The sequence below is a fragment of the Balaenoptera physalus genome (genome assembly GCF_965194825.1).
Source record: "Balaenoptera physalus genome assembly, chromosome: 8".
Lineage (NCBI taxonomy): Eukaryota > Metazoa > Chordata > Mammalia > Artiodactyla > Balaenopteridae > Balaenoptera > Balaenoptera physalus.
Genome location: NC_138887.1, coordinates 67016972 through 67042817, shown reverse-complemented (window position 1 = coordinate 67042817; position 25846 = coordinate 67016972). Strand labels below are relative to the sequence as shown.

The 25846-nt window shown below is 36.9% G+C and overlaps 1 protein-coding gene across 10 annotated transcripts in view; it reads right to left on the bottom strand.

The window, feature by feature from the left end:
- The window catches only part of LOC309665389 (sterile alpha motif domain-containing protein 9-like), a 77569-nt gene continuing 51723 nt past the window's right edge, over positions 1 to 25846 (bottom strand). For all 10 annotated transcript variants that reach the window (XM_082471656.1, XM_082471657.1, XM_082471661.1 and 7 more), the window contains one exon: positions 1 to 25054. In XM_082471656.1, the coding sequence (XP_082327782.1) occupies positions 20295 to 25046 (4752 nt within the window). In that variant the 5' untranslated portion in view covers positions 25047 to 25054 and the 3' untranslated portion in view covers positions 1 to 20294. The remainder of the gene's footprint in view (positions 25055 to 25846) is intronic.

Here is a 25846-nt window from a genome sequence, read left to right as displayed (position 1 = left end):
TGGTGTGTAGTAACTGCCAAAAAAGAAGGCAGGTATAGTCTTGGTGACGTTAATCAGTCTAATGTCTTTAGCAAAGTAGTCAGTGGGGCTCAACTGGTCAGAACATGTCTCCTGAATTGTGTTCTATACCAAGCATAAATTTTAAGAATGAAGTGAAAACTGAAGCACAGCCAGAAAAGGGCTACAAGCATGGTGAGGAGTCTGGAAACCATCAAATGTCTCAGAGGAATAGTTTTAGATCTGGTGGTGATGGATGATTTTTGTGGAGAAACTAAGTAAAGGTATGATTACTGTTGGCTAATATTTGAAAAACTTTCCTGTAAATAGGGAGGGGAACTGCTCTTTGTTCTACAGGGAATGCTTGGCACTAGCTGGTGCCATGCATAGGGACACACATTTTGACTTAATATACAGAAAAACTCTCTTAACAGGTGGAGTGCCTGATAAAATAGGGCCTTACCTGTTACCTGAAAGCATTCAGGTGGCTGAGTGATGACTTGTCAGGGAAATTAGAGCAGGGCTTCTAGCAAGGAAGGAATATTGGACTGAGTGACCTTTGACAACCCCTTTCAACTCAAAGTTTCTGTGATTCCATGACTCACAAATTGGAAGCCACTAAATAATACCAGATGGTAACTGTTGAAGGCTGATTACTACTTAGCCTGGGAAGGGTTCCTAGAGGAAGATAAAAATAATTAGATAAAGATTGACTCAGCTGGTGATTGGGATTTGTAAATAACAAAGGAGGCATCCATGTTGACAAAGAAACAGATCTTCAGAGTTTTGAGTGGCTATTCATAATAAGCAGCCCTTTATGGGGCATAATTTGAAGTACATCAGACTGGAATAACCTGACTCTAAACTGTACACTGTTACCAGTTCTAATTCTGCTGTTACCTGAAGTCCTACCAGAGGTTGCTTTTTGAATCTTAAAGAGTTTTGATTTGTCAGTGGTTATCTATTAAAGTGAATTAAACCAGTAGTCAAAAACTTTTTATTTGTTGGAATGAAATTACTTTTCAAATAAAATTTCATATGGGACCGCAGCATATAAATTAAAAAAATTAAATGTTCTGGATGAAATGGGTATCAGAAAGCTCTACTTACTGAGGCTGTCTTCATTTTTGCTATACTCTCTTTCCCAAAGACCCTCCATCAAAATTTTGGGTTCTGCAAGGCAGAGTTTAGAAAACAATCCATAAATTTAACAATCCAATTAAATTAAAACTAACAATCCAATCAGTTAAGGGAGGGTTATATAGAGTATCTGACCTGAGGGGAGGGAAGGAGGAAAAGGGCCCGATGCAAATTTTTTCGTTTTCTCATTTTGGTGAGGCTGAGGCTTTTGGGCTTACTAGTACCAAGAATGAGACTTTTCTTCAAAGTTTCCATCCCCTCTGGAATTGGCTAAGGTCATTCCAAGTTAATCACATCCAGCCACTAGGAGATGCTTCAGAGCAAAGCACAGAATATACATGCGTCAGTCAGATCCTAGCAGGAAACAGATTACACATGCAAATTAGGTTAATTTGAGGAAGATTATTAAAGGAAACATATATGAAGCTATGAGTATTAGGGAAACCATAACACTGTCCTGGAGTTACTGGCAGCAGAGCTGTTCCCCTTAACCCATGAAGAAATGAAGACAGGGAGAGGTTTCAGAACCCAAAAAGAGAGAGAGTCTTGTCAAGCAGTCTCCCTAGAAAGAAGCAGTTACCTTTATTCAGGAACATAGCCAGAAAGGTGACTTTGCAAAGAGGCAGCCAGGGTAATAAATATCCTTATTTTTCTCCTTGCCTCCAGTTTCTTACTGAGGCATCCTTAATAGCCAACCCCAACTGGAAACCAGAGTGCCAGAGGAGGCCTATTGATGTGGTCCATGTAGGTGAGCACCTTTGGCAGAAAGGAGAGTGGGGACGGGTGGAGAATAGACCCTATGGGGCAAGTGGAAGCTATCAGAACAATAAAAACCTTTGGAGAATAAAATTTAACGACCAATAAACATGTTTCAAATGCTGGCTAGTGGAAAATAATGCGCTAGATGCAGAGTAGAAGAGGAAAGTATTCTTCATTTTTCTAAAACCTTCAGCAGTGATTCAGATCAGAGAACTGCTGAGCCTTGGGGTGCTGGACAGTGGAATCTACCGTCTATGACCTTTTTTACCATGACCTGAGCATATCATTCTCTGTCTTCATTAATCAAGTGAGCCTAGCAACTACCAACTCATCCCACACGCTTCATAGTTACTATTTCCTCTGTAAGTCTCAAATGTATTACAGAGATAAGTGTGTCTCCTTCCACTGTATCCCACAGAAATTTACCACAGATGAAAGTCTTAGTAACTGCAGTGCTATAGCTTGCCAGGGGCTACAAATAGGTTATTTTAACTCACATCTATTATTAGGCATATATTCATATACATTATATATTATTTATGTTATACACACATATATGTGCATATATATACATTTATTCATTTACTCAAGTTTCCTTAAATTATAGAAAGTTTACAAAATTAGCTAAAAAAACAGTAAGCTTAAAAAGTCCTATTACTATTATGGAAAATTAAACTATTGTTTTTAAACCTTCTTACAAAACCAACATAAGCCAAATAGATTTATGTACAATTTCAGGAAGCTATAAATAATATATATGAATAAATTCATACATATGTGAATAAACACAAATATATGTGAATAAATCTATAAACACAAGTTCATGTCTAAGAATTTAGTAGTTTAATTGTTTTCAAATTTGTTGGTGTAAATTTTTGGTAGCAGTCTCTTATTACATTTTTTTTCTCATTAACTTTTTTTTTTTAATTAAAAAGCTTTGGAGGGGAAGATTGTAAATTCACATGCAGTTGTAAGAAGTAATTCAGAGAGATCCAGTGTATGCTTTGCCTACTTTCCCCCAGTGGTGGTAACATCTTGGAGAGCTACAGTATGAAATCACAAGCAGGATAGTGACACTGATACAGTCAAGATACAGACAATTCCATCCCTACAAGGATCACGTCTATTGCCCTTTTATAGCCATGCCCATTTTTCTCCCTACTTCCCCAGACTCCTGGCAACCAATAATCTATTCTCCATTTCTATAATTTCATCATTTCAAGAATGTTATATGAATGGAATCACTCAGTATGTAAACTTGTGGGATTGAATTTTTTTACAGCCAATTCCAAGACGTTGAGTGTATCAATAATTTATTCATTTTATTGCTAAGTAATATTTTATAGCATAGGCATTTTATAGTTTGTTTACCTATTTACCATAAGGACACCTGGGTTGTTTCCAGTTTTGGAATATTATGAGGAAAGTTATTTTAAATATTTATGTACAAGACTTTGTGTAAACATAGCTTTTCATTTTTCTGGGATAAATGCTCAAGAATGCAACTGCTGGATCGTATAATAGCTGCACAGTTAGATTTTAAAGAAACTGCGGGGGGAGGGGGAATCAAGATGGCAGTGTGGGAAGACGTGGAATTAGCATCTCCCCACAACTAGGGTGCCTGCCGGCCGCTGGTGGGGGACTCTGATCCCCAAGGAGATGGGAGGAACTCCAGAGTGAACCAATAGGATGTAGGGGGACCGAGGCAGGAGGAGAAGTGGAGGCCGGACAAGATCAGCCCCCCTAAGGCCAGGGAGATCAGGAGAGGCAGGTGGGAGGGACTCTCTGGGAAGAGCTGGAGAGCAGCAGAGGGTGATCGCCTAGCCCACTTGGGTCAGGAGACTGCTGAGCTCCCAAGCCAGTTCCCCCCACTCCAAAGCCCCATCCAGGCAGCGTGGGTCCTGGGGGCATAGGAGCGAGGCCGGGGAGATCAGGAGTGGCAGGTGGGAGGGGTCCTCCCAGACCCCAGACAGGAGGAGCAGGAGAGGAGAGGAGGGCATTTGCCCCGCCCACTCGAGCCCAGGAAGCCTGCTGGGCTCCCAGGGGAGGTCCCCTGCCCTCTGAGACCAGGGGTGGGGGGCACACCTGGGCCCCTTCTGTTCTTTGAGCCTAAGCCCTACCCCCTACAGCCCCCAGGGCCTTTTCCAGCCCTGTGGGTCCTAAGCATTGGCCCCACCCACTGCCCAAGCCTTGCCCTTGCTTAGGCCCTGCTCTCCACAGCCAAGGCCTTCCACCCCCATTTTTTTTTTTTTCCCTCCTCCTCTTTTTACTACTGTGGTACTGATGTACCTTCTGGTCGTTGATTCATCTATATTTTTATTTTTACATTCTTTCTAACATATCTGTTAGTTTCCTAGTCTAATTTTATTTTTTACTTTGTTATTGTTCTTTTTTTTTTTTTTTTTTGCCACCCCACTCAGGCTGCAGGATCTTGTTTGAGAGTCTGGGGTCCGGTGGAAGCTCCTGCAGTGGGAGCTCCGAGTTCGAACCACTGGACTATCAGAGAACCTCAGACCCCAGGGAATATTCATCGGAGTGAGGTCTCACAGAGGTCCTCATCTCAGCACCAAGACCCAGCTCTACCCAATAGCCTATAAACTCCAGTGTTGGAAGCCTCAGGCCAAATAACCAGTAAGACAGGAGCACAATCCCACTCATTAAAAAAAAAAAAAAAAAATGAGACGGCAAAAAAATATGTCACAGAAGAAGAAGCAAGGTAAAAACCTACAAGACCAAATAAATGAAGAGGCAATAGGCAATCTACCTGAAAAAGAATTCAGAGTAATGATAGTAAAGATGATCTGGAATCTCGGAAATAGAATGGAAGCACGGACTGAGAAAATACAAGAAATGTTTAACAAAGACCTGGAAGAACTAAAGAACAAACAAACAAAGATGAACAACACAATAACTGAAATGAAAAATACACTAGAAGGTATCAGTAACAGGAAAATGGAGGCAGAAGAAAGAATAAGTGACCTGGAAGACAAAATGGTGGAAGTAACTGCCGAGGAGCAGAATAAAAAAAAAAGAATGAAAAGAATTGAAGACAATCTCAGAGACCTCTGGGACAACACTAAATGCACCAACATTCGAATTATAGGGGTCTCAGAAGAAGAAGAGAAAAAGAAAGGGTCTGAGAAAATATTTGAAGAGATTATAGTGGAAAACTTCCCTAACATGGGGAAGGAAATAGTCACCCAAGTCCAGGAAGCACAGAAAGTTCCATACAGGATAAACCCTAGGAAAAACACACCAAGACACATATTAATCAAACTAACAAAAATTAAATTCAAAGAAAACATGTTAAAAGCAGCAAGGGAAAAACAAAAAACAACATACAAAGGAATCCCCATAAGGTTATCAGCTGATTTTTCAGTGGAAACTCTGCAGGCCAGAAGGGAGTGGCAGGATATACTTAAAGTGATGAAAGAGAAAAACCTACAACCAAGATTACTCTACCCAGCAAGGATCTCATTCAGATTCCATGGAGAAGTGAAAAGCTTTTTAGCCAAACAAAAGCTAACAGAATTCAGCACCACCAACCAGCCTTACAACAAATGCTAAAGAAACTTCTCTAAGCTGGAAACACAAGAGAAGTAAAAGACCCACAAAAACAAATCCAAAACAATTAAGAAAATGGTAATAGGAACATACATATTGATAATAACCTTGAATGTAAAGGGATTAAATGCCCCAACCAAAAGACACAGACTGGCTGAATGGATACAAAAACAAGACCCATATATATGCTGTCTATAAGAGACCCACTTCAGACCTAGGGACACATACAGACTGAAAGTGAAGGGATGGAAAAAGATATTCCATGCAAATGGAAATCAAAAGAAAGCTGGAGTTGCAATACTCATATCAGATAAAATAGACTTTATTTTACTTGTTATTTTATTTATTTTTGGCTGTGTTGGGTCTTTGTTGTTGTGCGCGGGCTTTCTCTAGTTGCAGGAGCGGGGGCTACTCTTTGTTGCAGTGCACGGGCTTCTCATTGCAGTGGCTTCTCTTGTTGAGGAGCATGGGCTCTAGGCTCACAGGCTTCAGTAGTTGTGGCACATGGGCTCTAGAGCACAGGCTCACTAGTTGTGGTGCACAGGCTTAGTTGCTCCGCGGCATGTTGGATATTCTGGGATAAGGGATCGAATCTGTGTCCCTGCACTGGCAGGCGGATTCTTAACCACTGTGCCACCGGGGAAGTCCCTAAAATAGACTTTAAAATAAAGACTGTTACAAGAGCTAAGGAGGGACACTACATAATGATCAAAGGATCAATCTAAGAAGAAGATATAACAATTATAAATGTTTATGCACCCAGCATAGGAGCAACTCAATACCTAAGGCAAATGCTAACAACCATGAAAGGAGAAATTGACAGTAACATGATAATAGTAGGGAACTTTAACACCTCACTTACACCAATGGACAGAGCATCCAAACAGAAAATAAATCAGGAAACACAAGCTATAATGACACAATAGACCAGATAGATCTAATTGATATTTATAAAACATTCCACCCAAAAGTGGTAGAATACACTTTCTTCTCAAGTGCACGTGGAACATTCTCCAGGATAGATCACATCTTGGGTCACAAATCAAGCCTCGGAAATTTAAGAAAATTGAAATCGTATCAAGCATTTTTTCTGACCACAACGCTATGAGATTGGAAATCTAAAACAGGAAAAAAACTGTAAAAAACACAAACACATGGAGGCTAAACAGTGTGCTACTAAAGAACCAAGAGATCACTGAAGAAATCAAAGAAGAAATAAAAAAATACACAGAAACAAATGAAAACGAAAACACGATGACCCAAAACCTGTGGGATGCAGCAAAAGCAGTTCTATGAGGGAAGTTTATAGCAATTCAATCTCACCTCAAGAAACAAGAAAAATCTCAAATAAGCAATCTAACCCTACACTTAAAACAACTAGAGAAAGAAGAACAAAGAAAACCCAAAGTCAGTAGAAGGAAAGAAATCATAAAGATCAGAACAGAAATAAATGAAATAGAAATGAAGAAAACAATAGCAAAGATCAGTAAAACTAAAAGTTGGTTCTTTGATAAGATAACCCAAACTGGTAAACCATTAGCCAGACTCATCAAGAAAGAAAGGGAGAGGATGCAAATCAACAAAATTAGAAATGAAAAAGGAGAAATCACAACAGACACTGCAGAAATACAAAGGATTATAAGAGACTACTACAAACAACTATCTGTCAATAAAATGGAAAGCCATGAAGAAATGGACACATTCTTGGAAAGGTACAATTTTCCAAGACTGAACCAGGAAGAATTAGAAAATATAAACAGACCTATCACAAGTGATGAAATTGAAACCATAATTTAAAATCTTCCAACAAACAAAAGTCCAGGACCAGATGGCTTCACAGGCGAATTCTATCAAACAATTAGAGAAGAGCTAATACCGTTCCTTCTCAAATTCTTACAAAAAAATTGCAGAGGGAGAAACACTCCCAAATTCATTCTACAAAGCCACCATAACCCTTATACCAAAACCAGAAAAAGATATCACAAAAAAAGAAAATTATAGACCAATATCACTGATGAACATAGATGAAAAAATCATTAACAAAATACTAGCAAACAGAATCCAACAGCACATTAAAAGGATCATACACCATGATCAAATGAGATTTATCCAAGGGATGCAAGGATTCTTCAATATAGGCAAATCAATCAATGTGATACACCACATTAACAAATTAAGGAATAAAAACCATATAATCATCTCAATAGAGGCAGAAAAAGCTTTTGACAAAATTCAACACCCATTTATGATAAAACCTCTCCAGAAAATGGGCATAGAGGGAACCTACCTCAACATAATAAAGGCCATATATGACAAACCCACAGCAAGCATCATACTCAATGGCAAAAAACTGAAAGCATTTCCACTAGGATCAGGAACAAGAAAGGATGTCCACTCTTGCCACTCATATTCAACATAGTTTTGGAAGTCCTAGCCACAGCAATTAGAAAAGAAAAAGAAATAAAAGGAATCCAAATTGGAAAGGAAGAAGTAAAACTGTCACTGTTTGCCGATGACAAGATACTATACGTAGAAAATCCTATGATGCCACCAGAAAACTACTAGAACTAATCAATGAATTTGGTAAGGTTGGAGGATACAAAATTAATGCACAGATATCTCTGGCATTCCCATACACCAACAATGAAAAATCAGAAAGAGGAATTAAGGAAACACTCCCATTTACCATTGCAACAAAAAGAATAAAATACCTAGGAATAAACCTGCCTAAGGAGGCAAAAGACTTGTACTCAGAAAACTATAAAACACTGATGAAAGAAATCAAAGATGACATAAACAGTGGAGAAATATACCATGTTCTTGGATTGGAAGAATCAATATTGTGAAAATGACTGTACTTCCCAAAGTAATCAACAGATTCAATGCAATCCCTATCAAACTACCAGTGGCATTCTTCACAGAATTAGAACAAAAAATCTTACAATTCATATGGGAACACAAAAGACCCCGAATAGCCAAAGCAATCTTGAGAAAGAAAAACGGAGTTGGAGGAATCAGGCTCCCTGTCTTCAAACTATCCCACAAAGCTAAGTAGTCAAGACAGTATGGCACAAAAACAGAAAAATAGATCAATGGTACAGGATAGAATGCCCAGAGATAAACCCATGCACATATGGGCACCTAATTTATGACAAAGGAGGCAAGAACATACAATGGAGAAAAGACAGCCTCTTCAATAAGTGGTGCTGGGAAAACTGGACAGCTACATGTAAAAAAATGAAATTAGAACACTACCTAACACCATACACAAAAACAAACTCCAAATGGATTAAAGACTTAAATGTAAGACCAGACACTATAAAACTTTTAGAGGAAAACATAGGAAAAACACTCTTTGACATAAACCATAGCAAGATCTTTTTTGACCCACCTCCTAGAGTAACAGAAATAAAAACAAAAATAAACAAATGGGACTTAATTAAACTTAAAAGCTTTTGTGCAGCAAAGGAAACCATAAACAAGACAAAAAGACAACTCTCAGAATGGGAGAAAATATTTGCAATTGAAACAAAAGAGAAAGGATTAATCTCCAAAATATACAAACAGCTCATGGAGCTCAATATCAAAAAACAAACAATCCAGTTAAAAAATGGGTGGAAGACCTAAAGAGACATTTCACCAAGGAAGACATACAGATGGCCAAGAGGCCCATAAAAAGACACTCTACATCACTAATTATTAGAGAAATGCAAATCAAAACTACAATGAGTATCACCTCACGTCAGTCAGAATGGCCATTTTCAATAAAGCTAGAAACAATAAATGCTGGAAAGGGTGTGGTGAAAAGGGAACCCTCCTACACTGTTGGAGGGAATGTAAATTGATACAACCACTATGGAGAACAGTATGGAGGTTCCTTAAAAAACTAAAAATAGAACTACCATACGACCCAGCAATCCCACTACTGGGCATATACCCTGAGAAAACCATAATTCAAAAAGAGACATGGACCACAATGTTCACTGCAGCACTATTTACAATAGCCAGGACATGGAAGCAACCTAAATGTCCATTCACAGATGAATGGATAAAGAAGATGTGGCACATATATACTATGGAATATTACTCAGCCATAAAAGGAAATGAAATTGAGTTATTTATAGTGAGGTGGATGGACCTAGAGTCAGTCATACAGAGTGAAGTAAGTCAGAAAGAGAAAAATAAATAGTCTGCTAACACATATATATGGAATGTATATTAAAAAAATGGTACTGATGAACCTAGTTGCAGGGCAGGAATAAAGAGGTAGGCATAGAGAATGGACTTGATGACATGGATGGGAGGGCAAAGTGAGAGTAGCATCGACATATACACACTACCGGATGTAAAATAGTTGGCTTGTGGGAAGCAGCAGCATAGCACAGGGAGATCGGCTCGACGCTTTGCAATGACCTAGAGGGATGGGATAGGGAGGATGGGAGGGAGGCTCAAAAGGGAGGGAATATAGGGACACATGTATGCATATGGCTGATTCGCTTTGTTGTGCAACAGAAACTAACACGGTCTTGTGAAGCAATTATACTCCAATAAAGATCTATTAAAAAAACAAAAAAAACGAAAACCCATCTGGATTCTCATAAGCCTAACATCAAAGAGATTTGCAAAAATGTAAAATAATACCATGCTTCTCCCTACTTTATTTTGGAAAATATAATTTTTTTCATAAAAATATGTTAATATGCAATGAGTTTACTTTATTAGTTTTAAATAAATAAATATTTTTAAATTAAAAAAAAAGAAAGAAACTGCCAAACCATCTTCCAGATTGGCTATATCATTTTATAACCCATCTACAATACATGTGTTTCTCTGCTTCCTTCCGAAATATAGTGTTGGCACTACTTTTTTATGTTAGCCATTCTGATAAGCATTTAGTGATGACACATTTTGATTTTTTAGAAATATCTTTACTGGAGAATAATTGCTTTACATGTTGTGTTAGTTTCTGCTGTACAACAAAGTGAATCAGCTATATGTATACATATATCCCCATATTCCCTCTCTCTTGAGCCTGCATTTCCCTAATGGCTAATAATGTTGAGCATCTTTTCATGTGCTTATTTGCCATCTATATATCCTCTTTGATTAAATGTCTCAATGTTTTTTCATGTCCCTTGCCCATTTCTGATTGGATTGGGTGGTTTTGTTTTTAACAGGTGATATTTTAGGGTTCTTTATATATTCAGGATAATAATCCTTTGTTAAATATGTGGTTTGCAAATATTTTCTTCCATTCTGTATCTGTCTTTTCATCCTCATAATAGGATCTTCACAGAACAAAATTTTTGATTTTGATTAAGTCCAATTTATTAACTTTTCTTTTATGGTGCTTTTGGTGTCAAGTCTAAGAATTCTTTGCCTAGCCCTAGATAACAAATACTTTCTCCTGTGTTTTTTCTTAAAAGTTTTATAATTTTATAAAATTTTAAAAACTTATAATTAAATCTAAACCTGTGATCCATTTTGAGTTAATTTTTGCATTAAGTGTGAGGTTTAGGTTTAAGTTCATTTAAAAACCTGTGGATGATCAATTGCTTCAGCACCATTTGTTGAAAAGACTATCCTTCCTCCATTGAATTACTTTTACAGCTTTGTCAAAAATCAGTTGAGCATATTTATGAGTCTATTTATAAGCCTTCTATTCTGTCCCATTGACCTAGGTGTCTCTTTCTCTGTCACACAGCCTTGACCATTTTATAAGATGTGAATCAGGTAAGTTGACTCCTCTCAATTCTTTAAAAATTTCTTTTAGCTATTCTACTTTTTTTGCTTTTCCATATAAATTTTACAACAATTTTGTCTATACACAGAATCTTGCTGGAATTTTAATAGAAATTTCACGAAAAATGTATAAATTTGGGGAGAATGGATACATTTATTATGTTGAGTCTTTTAATCCTTTAACAGAGTGTGTCTCTCCATTTAGTCAATCTTTGATTTCTTTCATCAGCATGTTGTAGTTTTCAATATAAGAGTGATAGGGAGGGTGGGAGGGAGAAGCAAGAGGGAGGAGATATGGGGATATATGTATATGTATAGCGGTTTCACTTTTTTATAAAGCAGAAACTAACACACCATTGTAAAGCAATTATACTCCAATAAGGATGTTAAAAAAAGAAAAAAGAAAAAAGAAAAAAAAGAGTTATGCACATGTTTTGTTAGACTTAAATTGAACTATTTCACTTTTTTGAGTGATTATCAAAGATATTGATATTTTTATTTTAGTGTCCATGTGTTTATTGCTCATATATAGAAAGACTATTTATTTTTGTATGTTAATTTTGTATACTGTGACCTTGCTGAACTCGCTTATAAGATCTAGGTGGATTTTTTTGGTAGATTCCTTAGGATTTTGTATGTAGAAAATCACATAATTTTCAGCTTTTATTTCTTCCTTTCTGATCTGTATGTTTTTATTTCCTTTCTTGCTTTATTGCATTAGCTTGAACTTCCAGTACAATGTTGAATAAAAGTGGTAAGAGCACACATCTTAGCCTTGTTCTCATTCTTGGGGTATAAACAATTAGTCTTTTACCATTAAGTATGATGTTAACTGTATGGTTTTTTGTAGATGCTCTTTATTAAGTTGAGGATGTCCTCCTCTATTCCTAGTTTTCAATGAGATTTTATCACAAATGGATGTTGAATATTGTCACATGATTTTTCTCTATAAGTTGGTATGTTATGTAATTTTCTACTTTAGCCTGTTAATATGGTAGTTGATTAATTTTTGAATATTGAATCACCCTTGTATTTTGGTATATACTCCACTTGCCATGGTATATAATTCTTTTATATATTGATGAATTCTGTTTGCTTATGTTTTGTTAAGGATCTTTTGTGTTTATGTACATGAGGGATATTGGTCTTTACTTTTCTTTGGGTGAGGCACTCTCTGTCTGGTTTTGGCATCAGTGTAATTCTAGATTTATAAAATCAATTAGGAATGGTTCTTCTATTTTCTGGAAGAGATTGTATATAATTGGCATTAATTTTTCTTTACTTGTTTGGTAGAGTTCTCCAGTGAAAGTATCTGGGCCTGGGGACTTCATTTTTGGGAATTTAAAAATTATATATTCAATTTCCTTAGGGGTTATAAGGTTATTCAAATGATCTAATTTACACTGGATAAGATATAGTAGTTTGTACTTCTTTGAGAATTGGTCAACTTTATCTAAGTTGTAAAATTTATCTGTGTAGAGATGTTCATAGTATTCCCTTATTATCCGTTTGATGCTTTCAGAGTCTACAATGATATCCCTGTTTCATTCTTGATACTGGTAATTCTTTTCTTTTTTTTCTTTATCAGTCTTGCTAGAGGTTTGTCAATTTCATTGATCTTTTCTAATTACTAGCTTTTTAAAAGTTGATTTTCTCTATTGTTCTGATTTCAGTTTCACTGAATTCTGCTCTTATCTTTGACTCTAGTATGTGTTGGTGTGGTTTTCTTTGGGTTTATTCAAGTAAGGTTTCCTTTGCTCAGCTTTTTGAATCTGTAGATTTATATATTTTGCCAACTTTGGGAAGTTTGTAGCCATTATTTCTTCCAGTAATTTTTCAGTCCCATCCTCTTTCTCCACTCTTACGATTACTGTTAAATGAATAATAGATTTTTTTTTTTTAATGGTCTCACAGTTCTTGTATCTTTCTGCATTTTTTTCAGACTGGTGATTTCTATTATTCTATCTTCAAGTTCACTAATTCTTTCCTCTGTCCCCTGAATTCTGTTGAGTCAATCCTTTGTGTTGCCTATTTTAATTATTGTGTTTTTAGTTCTAAAATTTCCATATAGTTCTTCTTTACATCTTCTATTTGTTTGCTGAAACTCTTTTTTCATTTGTTTCAAGTGCCTTCACAGTTCCTCACTGAAGCACTTTTACTATGTTTTAAAGTCTTTGTTAGAGAAGTCGAATCTCTCTGGCATCTTGGTGTTGGCATCAATCAATTGTATTTTTTCATTCATTTTGAGTTTTTTTTTTTTTTTTTTGGTTCTTTGTATGATGAGTGACTTTTTTTTTATTGAAACCTGTACGTTTTGGGTACTCTGTTATGAGGATCTAAATCTTATTTAAAGCTTCTGTTTTAATTGGCTTTTGTGACATCACTCTGTCAGGGAAAATGGCAGTGCCCTTTGCCTTGTTCCTCCCTGGTGGGGATAAAAATCCAGCTTTCCCACTTGGTTTCCATTAACACCTGAGTGGGGCATTACTACTGAACAAGGGTGAGAGTTCTGGTTTCCCATTTGGTGCTGATAACACCCTGCATCATGTTGTTTCTTTTGATCTCTAGGTCCCTAGTTAGTTTATCTTCCATTCTCTACCTTTAAAAGCCATCTTTTGACATCTTTTGTACTTAGTGAAAAGAATAGGGGGAAATGTACCTACTCCATCTTCATAAAAGCTGAAATCTGTATTTTTAGCTTTATCTGTAATTATGTTTCTTTTTCTTTAATTATTTTATGATCAATCATACCAGAAGTTTCTGTATTTTGTTAGTTTGTTTCATAAAGCCAGTTTTTGGTTTATTGAGCTCTTCTGTTTTCTTCTTTTTTATATCATTAATTTCTGCTATTATCTTTATTGTAGTATAAAATTTTCTTTGAGATATTCTATTTTTTTAATTTCCTAAGTTTATACCTAATTGATTTTCATTATGTTTTATTGTCTGGAATAAGCAATTAAGGCCATACATTTCTCTCCATACAACAGTTTTGCCTCATCTCACAAGTTTTGAAATGTAATGTTTTAATTTTTATTCAGTTATAAGTGCTTTAAAATTTCCTTTTTTTCTTTAGCTTATAAGTTTTTTGGTTTGATTTTAAATTTCCAAATATATAAGGGTGTTTCTGTTTAGTTATTTTTATTATCCACTTCAGACTTCCTTGCATTATAGTCCAAGAATGTGCATCGCTTATGCTTATTGTTTGAAGTTGATAAGACCTCCTCTATAGACAATAAATTACCAGAAACTCAACCAAGTAGTAGCCCTAATTGCAATTTCATTGACAGTTGTAGAATCTTTCCTAGAGAAGATTAGAATGATCTCAGGCACATGGTATGAGGGCATTGTTTTAACCAATGCCTTATATTCTAGCCCTATCAGAAAAAAGGATCAGAAATGGACAGCAGTATACAGTCAATAGTTTTGCCCAAGGACTACATAAACTCTTGGTCCCTCTGTCATGATATCAGTTGCACATATCTGGACATCTTGCTGAACATCACTGTGATCCCTTACATTGACAACATCATGCAAATCAAGTCAGATGAGCACAAGCTGGCCAGCACATTAGAAGGTTTGGTAAGAAACAAGTGCCCCAGAGGATGGGAGATAAACACTCTGAAGACTCGGGGACTGGTCACATCAGTAAAACGTGTCTGAGTCTGCTTTCAGGAGAACGTGAACTGCAACAGATTTTCTCACTAACTCTAAAGATACCTGAACTATTGATGCCATATTTAATGTAGGCTAAAATAAATTAAAAGAACATTATTGCTACCTTTTTGTTTATCATTTTTCTATTGCTGATCCTGTTTGGATTTGTTCAAAGAACCAATGAAATCCTAAAGCCCTACTTCAGATCGCAGAATATAATGCTGAATGAAACACACTAACAGCATGAAGTAAACAGCCCATTTCTGTGAATGGCTAATTTTCCTTGTTTTATATGATCCCTCTCATCCTATATCTAGTCATTACCATGGGCCAGTGAATCTGAACTATGTGCAGATCAACTTCTTTCTTATCCAATAAACTAGCTATAATGCTTTTTTTTTTTCTGTATCATGATTTTGAATTAATGCTAAATTATTTTTAAACACTTAGCTCACTTGCAGCTTTCTCTACAGATATTTATATTTGGAAACCTCTTTGGGTAGACATTCAGAAATCAGATTGTCTTAGTTTAGTAAATGGGATCTGTTTTTATCTAGGACTTGGAACTGCTTTAATTTTGTTTTATTTGAGTTTGGTGTTTGTGATAACCATGGGAATGCACTTTGCAGATCTCTAACCATAGGGAGCTTAACTGACCAAGGGCCTTTGCTGCTGGGCTTTGAAATCCATTCCTGCATTTGCACCAAGGCAAATTCCATGGGCTTCTTGCAGCCAATGATTTATCAAAGCAAGAATACTAAGGAAGGCTGGTTTCTCGGATATCTGAGACTCCTGATGGCTGATTTTTGGTTTAAGGACTGTGATAATCAGTTCTCCAGAGAAACAGAACTAATAGGATGTATATATATAGAGAGATGTATACACACACACTCCACACTCACATATTGTGTGTGTGTGTGTGTGTGTGTGTATGTTGCAGCTGGAGTCTGAAGGCAACTTCTCTAGAATTTCTTCTTCCTTGGAAGACTTCAGTCTTTTCTCTCTTAAGACCTTCAACTGATTGGATGAGGCTCACCCACATTATGGAGGGCAAGCTGCTTTACTCGAAGTCTGCTGATTTAAATGTTAACATTATCTTTAAAAAAAATACCTTTGGGACTTCCCTGATCGCACAGTGGTTAAGAATCCACCTGCCAATGCAGGGGACACAGGTTTGATCCCTGGTCTGGGGGAGATCCCACATGCTGCAGAGCAACTAAGCCTGTGTGCCACAACTACTGAGCCCATGTGCCACAGCTACTGAGGCCCGTGCGCCTAGAGCCCGTGCTCCGCAACAAGAGAAGCCACCGCAGTGAGAAGCCCACACATCACAATGAAGAATGGCCCCCGCCCGCCACAACTAGAGAAAGCCCGCACGCAGCAACAAAGACCCAACGCAGCCAAAAATAAATAAATAAATAAATAAATAAATAAATAAATAAATAAATAAATAAGTAAATAAGTAAATAAATAAATTTATTTATTTAAAAAAATTACCTTCACAGCAACATCTAGATGGCTGTTTGATATAATATGTAGGTGACCAAATATCTGGGTACCTTGCCCTAGCCAAGTGACACACATCTTAAGTAAATCACTAAAATATGGGCTTAAACTATATTTTCGGCAACAAGGATGAGATGATGATAGCATTTCCCTAAAGGGTAAATTTCTGGATTTCAAACTGAACAATTGTCTCCTTCCACTAATGAAAGAAGATGCAATATTTTACTTACTTGGAATGTATTCAGTGGTGACATAGGACTCTCAGGCTATAAAGCCTGCCTTGGAATTGGAAACTCGTCTACAACGTTATGATGATGGTATATATACATATTTAAGTTTTAAAAATACAGAAAAGAACAGAGAATTATAGTACACATACTTTAATTAGAGCTGGGCTTCTGGACAGTAGAGAAGGTGAAAAATCTATAAATATTTCAGTGCATATGAACTCTTTTCTAGTATGTTTTAAGTTGTGCAGCAGGAAGACCTTTGGAGGAGCAAGAAATATAAAAATAAGTGAGAAAATAAAAATTTTTAAGAGAAATAACTTAGTCTATTCAATAAGTGAACTTCCCTTTGGGATTACTTTCTGAGAGTTTTCTTTGCTAATCCACATTTCAAATAGCCAGAAGCAGAATCCCATGCAGTTTCCAAAGCTCATTTGTTCTGGTCACCATTTGTTTTGAGAGTGTTGATTAACATTTCCTTTTGAACACTGAGTTGGGAAACTTTTGTATTACAATGACCTAATCAATTATTCTCAAGTTAAAAAAAATATCCGATGCCTTCTCACTCTAGGTAGGCTCTATCTGAATTGGGAGACAGAACAGGCAATTTGGAAAGACCTCTCGGGGAATTCTGTTCAGCTGAGAACTGCTGGCTGATGAATAGTAAATTATTAATATTTAAATCTTACATTCCAAATTTCTATTTTTCAAGACCAAATTCCATGGACCTAAGGAAAATATAAAGCTAAATAAAGAGAATTATGATAAATCAATGTGCTTGTCAAATTTATCCAGCGTAATTCAAGCTATGTTTTATTTGCAGAAGAAAAACTGACACATTTATTACTCTGCTGTTCCTTGGTAAAGTGGGCCTGAATGATGATGATGATGATGATTATCATCATTATTATTTTGAGCAAGATAAAAAAGTGATCGTGATCTTCTTGAGTTATACAATCATCTAAATTCCAAAGCACTCACAAAACTGAGCAAATAAAGCCAGTATTTGCATATTAGGGAAAGGAAACATATTGCTAATGGAAGCCACAGGCCTAGTCAAAAATAAATGTTTTAAATCAAGTGGTAAAATAAAAGAGGGATTCTACCCCAAGACCACCACCTCGATAAGGACCCATGAGTTACTGCAGCTGCAAGGGAGGGTCCACCAAAGCCACCTCAGTAAATAGCAGCCTAAAAAGCAGATGTGTTGGCACATCATTATGAGCCCCCATCCCACCCCACCCCATCATAGCCATTTGCTCTCCAGAGATGGCCTAGAGTTTCTTGCAAGGGAGAGATGCACTGGCAGGGCCACCTCCCAATTCCAAAACAGGGAGAGGCAGTAGCATGGGGCTGGCCTGGGGCTCTGACTTTCTGAGGGTGGACAAGTAAGGTATACAGACAGAACCCCTGCCTGAAGAATAATCAGATTTATCTGTGAAAAACAGATTCAGTGAGACAAAATGTTGTTAAATTTTAACTTTGGCCCTAAAATGATAGAAATCAGATACCAAAGTTAGGTGATACACCAAAATGTATATTTTCAAAGTAAATGTCCAAGAAACAATTAGACAATTGACCTACAATAAAGACATAAAAGCACTGACAGCATAGAGCAGGGGTTGGCAACCTTTTTCTGTAAAGAGCCAGATGGTAAATAGTTTAGGTTTGTGGGCTGTATGGTCTCTGTTGCAACTACTCAACTCTGTTGCAATGCAAAAGCAGCCAAAGCCAATACTTACACAAATGAGTGTGGCTGTGTTCCAATAAAACTGTATTTAAAAGTAAAAGACAGGCTGCATTTGGTCCACGAGCTGTAGTTTGCCCACTGCTGGCACTGAGGAAGAGACAGTTTATGAAGAGGTTCTTTTGGTGAAAGTTCTCCCAACCACCACGAGAACCTCATCCTGAGCCTAGAGAGAGGGGGGCTTCAAGAGGACCACGTGAAGTGCTTGATGCATCCTCTTGACTTTATGGGGCATGTTGTTCCCAAGATTGGATGTTAGCTGCACTCCCTACCAATGGTAGAACAAACATCCATGAGTGTTTCTCATGCACCCCACGTAGATCACGGGGGAGAGAGCATCTGCCTAAGCTGGTTTAATTTGAGTTCTAACGGATCACCTGGGAAGGTAAGAGGACTCCAACAGAGACCGTTCTCTTTAGAGTAGAACGAAACCTGGAGCAGAGTGGGAAGTGGCCCCAGAGAAAAAAAATGCAACTGGACATTCTCATCTCTAAATTGAGACTGTATTTGAGCAGAGGATTTTTTTATGCCAAGAGTGAATTGGTAAGTTATGAAGCTGAAATTTCATGCAGGAGCAAAGGAAAAACCTCCTCCAGTGAAAAAATTTGAATGGGATTGTAAAGACAAAACAAATAGCATTTCTTGTTTGTTTTGTTTTATAAATATTTTATAACAGAAAACTTCAAAAGCACAGTCCAAAGAAGAGAGAAGAGTCTGATGAACTCCCATGTCCTCATAATGCAGCAATTGTTAACTCCTGTCGAATCTTGTTGCAACTATACTGCCCATCTACTCTCCTTTCACCATCCCCATACCCCATACACAGAATTACTTTGAAGCATATCCAATGTCTGTATTTCCTTTAAATTGGAAGTAAGATCCAGAGGCTTGATCAGATTCAGTTTCAATTATTTGGTGAGACTGTCTCACAGGTGTTGTGTGCACTCCTACAGGACTTCCAGGCCCATGATGTCTGGTTCTCTCTCAGCAATGTTAATATTGATCAGGATTCAGGACAGTTTGATTCATCTGTTATAGTTCTTTATCAGCTTTTTATAAGTTTTAGCAACCACTGATGATTTCCCATATCCATAATTTTATTAGGAAAAATTACATTTTGATTACCTCTCACTGGTTGTGCATATGTTATATGTATACATGCTAGAACACTGGGATCCCCTGGATTGGGGATGCATTAGTCTTTTCACAAGAGTCCTTTTTATTCATTAGCTTTGGAATTTTGGTGTATTTTTGTTTGTTTGGAGGTCTATGAGCTTATCAGCTGTAGAAACGAAATTCATTTTTGCTCAACTGCCTGCTACTGCATGAAAAGGAAGCCTAATTCTCCAGCCTACTTACTTTGGTAAGATCTGCAGACCTCTATGGGTATGACCTTCAGAGAACTGGTTGGTCCTCTCCTTTGAAAGACCCTTCAGTGCCAAGTACATGCTACCTTTCTGGTCTGCCTGGTAGGAATAAATGTTGATGTTGAGAGTTTTCACCTGTTTTTGTGAAACGGTTTCCCAGATATTGTAATGTCTTGGTACCATAACTATTGTTTTTCAATTCTGAAAAATTTTCACATTTAAGAAGAAAGTAGACAGTCTTCCTCAATCCATGCCTTGGTTGGTTAATTGAGGGAAGTGGTGGGGTTCTGTGTGGCTGAATGATTACGTTCACCGCTCCTAATTCCATCCATAGCTCCTTATTTTGCCCTCGATGGTGTTGTCCAAGCCAGGGTAGATATTTGATAGTTTCCACATCTCTCATTCCTTCCTTTTCCACCACAGTCTATTTGGGACTCACAACATGCTTAAGAGGAAATATAAATATTGTATGTACAGGGCTGAAAAGTCAGAGGCTGTATCTATAAATTTGCCAATTTAAAGTATAGATCTTGGGTCTAAAAAAATTAAGTGCTTTTGTGTCCACATTACTGGAGGGAGAAGATCAAACTCTTAAATAGCCTCAATGTCATAAGCAAGTGGGCCTCCAAAGGAAAACCCCAGGTAAAAAGATACTTTTTCTATGCTTCTACCACTTCTAAGTTGACCAAAAAAAGCAGGTGTGATGGGTATTGTGACTTTTTCATTGATTCCATATTCTATGTATACACAATTATTTTCAGCTCTTCCCTTTAACCGAAGCAAAAGTTCTCGGACTTTTTCCTCCTTCCATACATCTCCACTCTGCCACAAGGAATTAATATCAGCTGTCTTTCTAAAACATTGATCGATTTTTCCTTTGTGAACAAGTCTGTTCATATTGTTACCTTTCCCAAGAAAGAAATATGCAATTGGTTGCTTTGTACGATACATATGCTTATATTGCCCCCTGAAAGAATTTTCCAGCGACCAAGCATACTTTTCCATTTGTTTAGAATCTTGATCTAGTTGTTGGTTTCCTGGCCAGAATAACAGGGAAGCTAGGAAATAAGGTTCTGAATATCGACAAGTCGTTCCTACTTGTTGCAAGACTTCTCGAAGCTGATCTTTCAGTGTTTTAATTGGCTTCACTATTTTGGAGGTAGGTTTAATACAGTAGAGAATGATGTTGGCCAAGATGAAATTTTGCTTTTCCCTTGGCAGGATTCTGACACTGCATTGCTCAAAGAGAAAAGTATATTTGTTCATTATATCTTCCATGGTGCGTATAGCATCTTCTTGAGTTTTGATAAGATATTCCAAGAGCCCAGAAAACTTGTCTGCTTTTAGTACTTCTAGGCTTCTCCGATACAGCTCTACTTGAAGTGGCAAACTAAGCTTTGATCCAAGATCTTTGTTCTGTAATTCCTCTGAGGGACCGAATATATCTGCATACTTCTTAAAATATCCAGCCACCTTTCTCCGAGTTTTGGCCTCTGCATTTTGCTTAATATTGTTCCTGGGTTTTAGAAGGACAAAGTAATCATCAAAAAAATCAAAGGACTTTTTCAAAGAAAATTTCAAATTGGTTAGATAAGGAATAAAGTTCTTGAGGACTACTTTAAATTCATGGCTTGGATCTCCAGGAATATCATTACTTCCTGATATAAAATTGATCATATCTCTTTTAGATAGTTCACTTTTATTGTCAAAAAAAGGAAGGAGCTGGAGAATCTGGATTGTGTAGAGCCCAACTTCTATCTCCCCTTGATACCCGGCTATATTGTAAGTATCATACCGCCTTTTCGACTTCTGGTAAAACCTTTCCTTTGCTTCATACTCTCTATCCTCACTTTGCTGTTGAGATTCTTTGAATGCATTTGAGGCATGCACTGCTGAATCCAAAAGATCAGATAGATCATCAACTGAAATGTTCCTGTTTCTTCCATTATCCTCTATCCACCATCTAATTTTACTTTTGTACACTTGACCCAGTGTATCTGAGATATAAGAATTGTCAGGTTCTATCTTTTTTGCTTTATTTGCCCAACACAGAGCACTGTTAAAGTCCTTCTCTTTAATGTAGAAATGTCTTGTCAAGGCTTGGCAAATGAATGCATTTGGGTTGAACCGATGAATACCTTCAAGTAATACATTTTTAACTGCCACGTTCCCTTCATCTGTATGTAATGCTTCAATGAATGGGGAAAACCAAGTTCCTGTTTCACCTTCATGTTCATTGCGCTGTCTTGTGAGCAGCAGTGTTTGCATATCTTCTAAAAATTTGCTTTTTCCTATACCAGTTTCATAGAACACATTTTCTGTTAGCATATCCAGCATAATTTGACTTTTATGTAAGTCATAGCTTATCTTCAATTCTTCCAGTGAACGAATGGCAATCAGAGGGTGAATAATGCGTACTCCACAGTAGTTCCCACATTCTACCACCTCTGTTTTTATTAGAATTGTAGAGTAGGTGCCCATCTTGTCTTCAAGCTTTTCTGTTCCCCAGAAAGCTTTCTTGTTTGTGATTCCTAAGAACTTTTCACACTGTGATAGTGAAATGGTGGTATCAGGCACATATGAATTAAGAAGAGCCAGAAAAGAAAAGAGCTTTGCTTCCTTGGTGGAAATATTTTGTCCTTTCAGAATATTCCTGACCACATTTTCTATGTACTTTTTATCAAAGTTGGTTTTCATAATCATGAAGGAATAAAAATCTTTAAAGTTTTTATGTTGCTCTTCAATTTCTTTCAGTTTAAGCTCAAAAGCTCTCTGTTCTTTGGAAGATAGTTGTTGTATTAGGGCAATACTGTCTGAGATCTTTGCACTTTTTTCAGGATGCTGTGATCTCCAGCAATTTAGGATGATCACTAGAGGCCTCTCATATCGAATATACCTATTAGCTACAGCTGTTTGAATAGAGGCCTGCAGAAGATAGACATTATCTTGTTCTTCAAAATCATCAACAAGCAGTAGTACAGGTAAGTATTCCTGATTATTTGTTGTCCCATAGGTTATTAAATTAGTCACTTGTTCTCCAATTTCAGAAAAATCCACTCTCTTGTTTTTCAGCACAGCACATCTGAATTTCTTCCTTAGTTCCCAGAGAACATGCATGGCCAAGGTAGTCCCACCACAGCCTGGATGATGAAACAGATGAATAATTTTGACACATGTTGGCTTAGAAGAATCTGCCCAGTTTTGAATCATTTCTTCAAGTCCTTCATATTTATCCCTTTTGACAAAAGGGGAAGAATAGTTTTCAGAAGAAAAGTAGAAGTTCCACCATGATACTTTGCCACCTCGATAGAAGTCTTCCTCTTTTGATGCTTTGAATTCAAGTAATTTTTTTTTGTCCTTCTCTAAGAGTGTACCTTCACATTCATTTTCACAGAGAATTTCCAGAGCAGACATGATATCTTCTTCTTTTTTCAGAAGGACAGTAGATGAACCAATAGATGGTAAAAATCTCTTTGAAGATTGAGTCACAGATTTTAGCTTAAGAATAGTTCCATTTATCTCTTCAAGACTTAAAGTAGAAACACATTGGCTTGATAATTCATCTTGCTGTTTTGTTAATCTTGCTTCAAGTAGATCTTTCCATCCCTGACATATGCGTGAATGTGTGCAAATACACAATATATTTTCCATTCCTTTGAGATCTTGGTAGAAAGCACAGAAGGTCTCAATGAGTGGGTCTCTTGGGTCATCCACAGAGGAGAGTAATAGAAATACCACCAAAAACTTCCCTCTTGGCATTATGTCTTCACGTGTAAGAAATGAAATCAGTTTCCTGACTTCAGACGCTTTTTCTCTTTGCCAGGAACTTGGATCTAAGGGTTTATATTTTTCACTGTCAAGGTCTAACCTGCCATTGCAGAAAATCCAGCTGAGTTGTTGATAAAGATTCAGACTAGTAATCTTCTCGTTAGTGGTTTTCCCTTCCATATATAAACTTGGGAAGTGAAGGTTTGCTACTCGGGTTTCTTTGTAAGCTTTGACCACACCCTTGCTCACAGATTCAGGATCAAACTCCAACACAGCAAACCATTTAATTTCCTTTAGGAAATCTAAGTGTTTTATTTGAGTCGGATGGCACTTATTTATTACAAGAATGTACCATTCATAGTAGGAATTATCTAACAAATCCTGATTTCCTGTCAACAGTTTAACAAGCTTTGGTCCCTCACTCTCTTTTTTATTTGTTTTCACTCTGCATTTTTCTTCTGCTTCTTTCCTAGATTCTGCCAGTCTTTTTAAATCTAATTTAAATGATGTGAAATATGCATTATTTTTCATGATGTCCTTAGAACTGGCCCCATCTCGCACAAAGACTGAGAATTTTGGACTTTGTGTCCATGTCTTCTTGCTGCAATTTTGCATTTTAATCTGGAAATAATCATGTTCACATTCAGAATGTTTTGGAACAACATCCACTTCAATAACGAATCTGTCAGATGGAGTACTATTTGGCATTAAAACTTCTACAAATCTTGGCTCTCGAATGCAATTCTTTGCTTTTTGGACCTGATGGTCTTCAAAATATTGGTGGATCATCAGATTGAAGTGGTCAATGAGGGCTTCCTTGGTGACAGTGGTGACTTCCACGCCAACAATTTTTCCATGGGGTTTGTCCTTGACTCCAAAATGAATGGTGCCATTGGTACGTGAATTCATACAAGCTGAAGCAAACCGGAAAACCTCATTGCTAAATTTCATCTTAACATCCTCTTCTGTGGCTGTTTCTGTATTCGTGAAGCCTTTGAATTCATGTATTGGATCAATGAGATTGAGTGGTCCTGTTTCAGGCTGTAGATTAAAATTTAATTTGTAACGATATGGATCACTGAATTCATCAAAAGGGTATGATACACATGTCGGTTCTATGGATGGCTGCTCTTCCTTTGTGTCATCTATTTCATCGTTCATGAACTCATTTTTTAGTGACTTAGAACCTTTAGTAACTGTACTCATTGTAGAGTCATTAACCATGTCTGATTTCTCTTTCTCCTTTTGTTTTTGCTTTGAAGTTTCTCCATTTTTCTCCTGTTTTTTAGGAACATTTTTACTGCCTTTCCCCCTCTTACTTGTCTGAAAAGGATCTCCAGAGGATGTTTCCAGCAACTCTTTGAAGAGATGTTCTATTTGGATAGCTGGTCCAAATGTTATGCCCATAGCAACAAGGTGATCTTTAGTTAAGTACTTCAAGTTTGCACCATTCACATCTTGTGCAGTCAAAATTTCCCTGTGTTTTTGGTCAATTTTATGACTTTCTAACCACCGATTTACATCCTCTTTTGTCCATTCATCTGTATTATCTGGTAAGTTAAGTTGTGCTGCCATTCTGATACCTATGTATAGAAAAAGAAAAATTATTTAGTATTTTTATAAGTAAATTTTAAAAATAATCAGTTAATTTTTCAATAGACAATATGTACATGTCTTATAAAACTGAAAAAGCTCAAAAGGATATACATTCCACCTCATTACCCTCCTGAGAGGAAATTACCATTATCAGTTTCTTCTATATCCCTTCAGAGAAATACTACCAAATACAAATGCATAAACACTTTTTTCCCATTCAAATGGCAACATACTATACTCAATTCTCTTTGCCTTGCTTTATTCACTAACTGTATCTTGGGGATGCTTCCAGTCAATATATATATATAGAGAGAGATGTTTCATTCTTCTTAATGGTTGTTTTCTATAATGTGTGTTAGCTCTATTGTTTATAAATATTCAATTCTGCTATAGAAAATAAGAAAAACAAAGGAGGCTATATGAAACTAAAGAGAGAAGGATTATGATATGAGGAGGATATATGAAACAAGGTATAGAAGCAAGTAGTTTGTGAAACATGTTATAATAGACATAGATAAAGTAAATAAAGCATATGAGTGTTAAACATAGTTAGGAAGAGAAAGAAGGGCCAAGTAGGTATTAAATATTCATGAGGCACACTTGAAGCACTTTATATTTTTGACATCTTAACTGGGCCACCTACTGTTGACACCCATTCTGATCCTTTGTATACTCTAATTAAAAGACATAAATAAAATCCAGAGTAGCTTATCAGGCTAACTGATGAGTTAGAGCTGTGGTCAGGCATATATGCCCCTCTGCATCTCTCTGATTGGAGC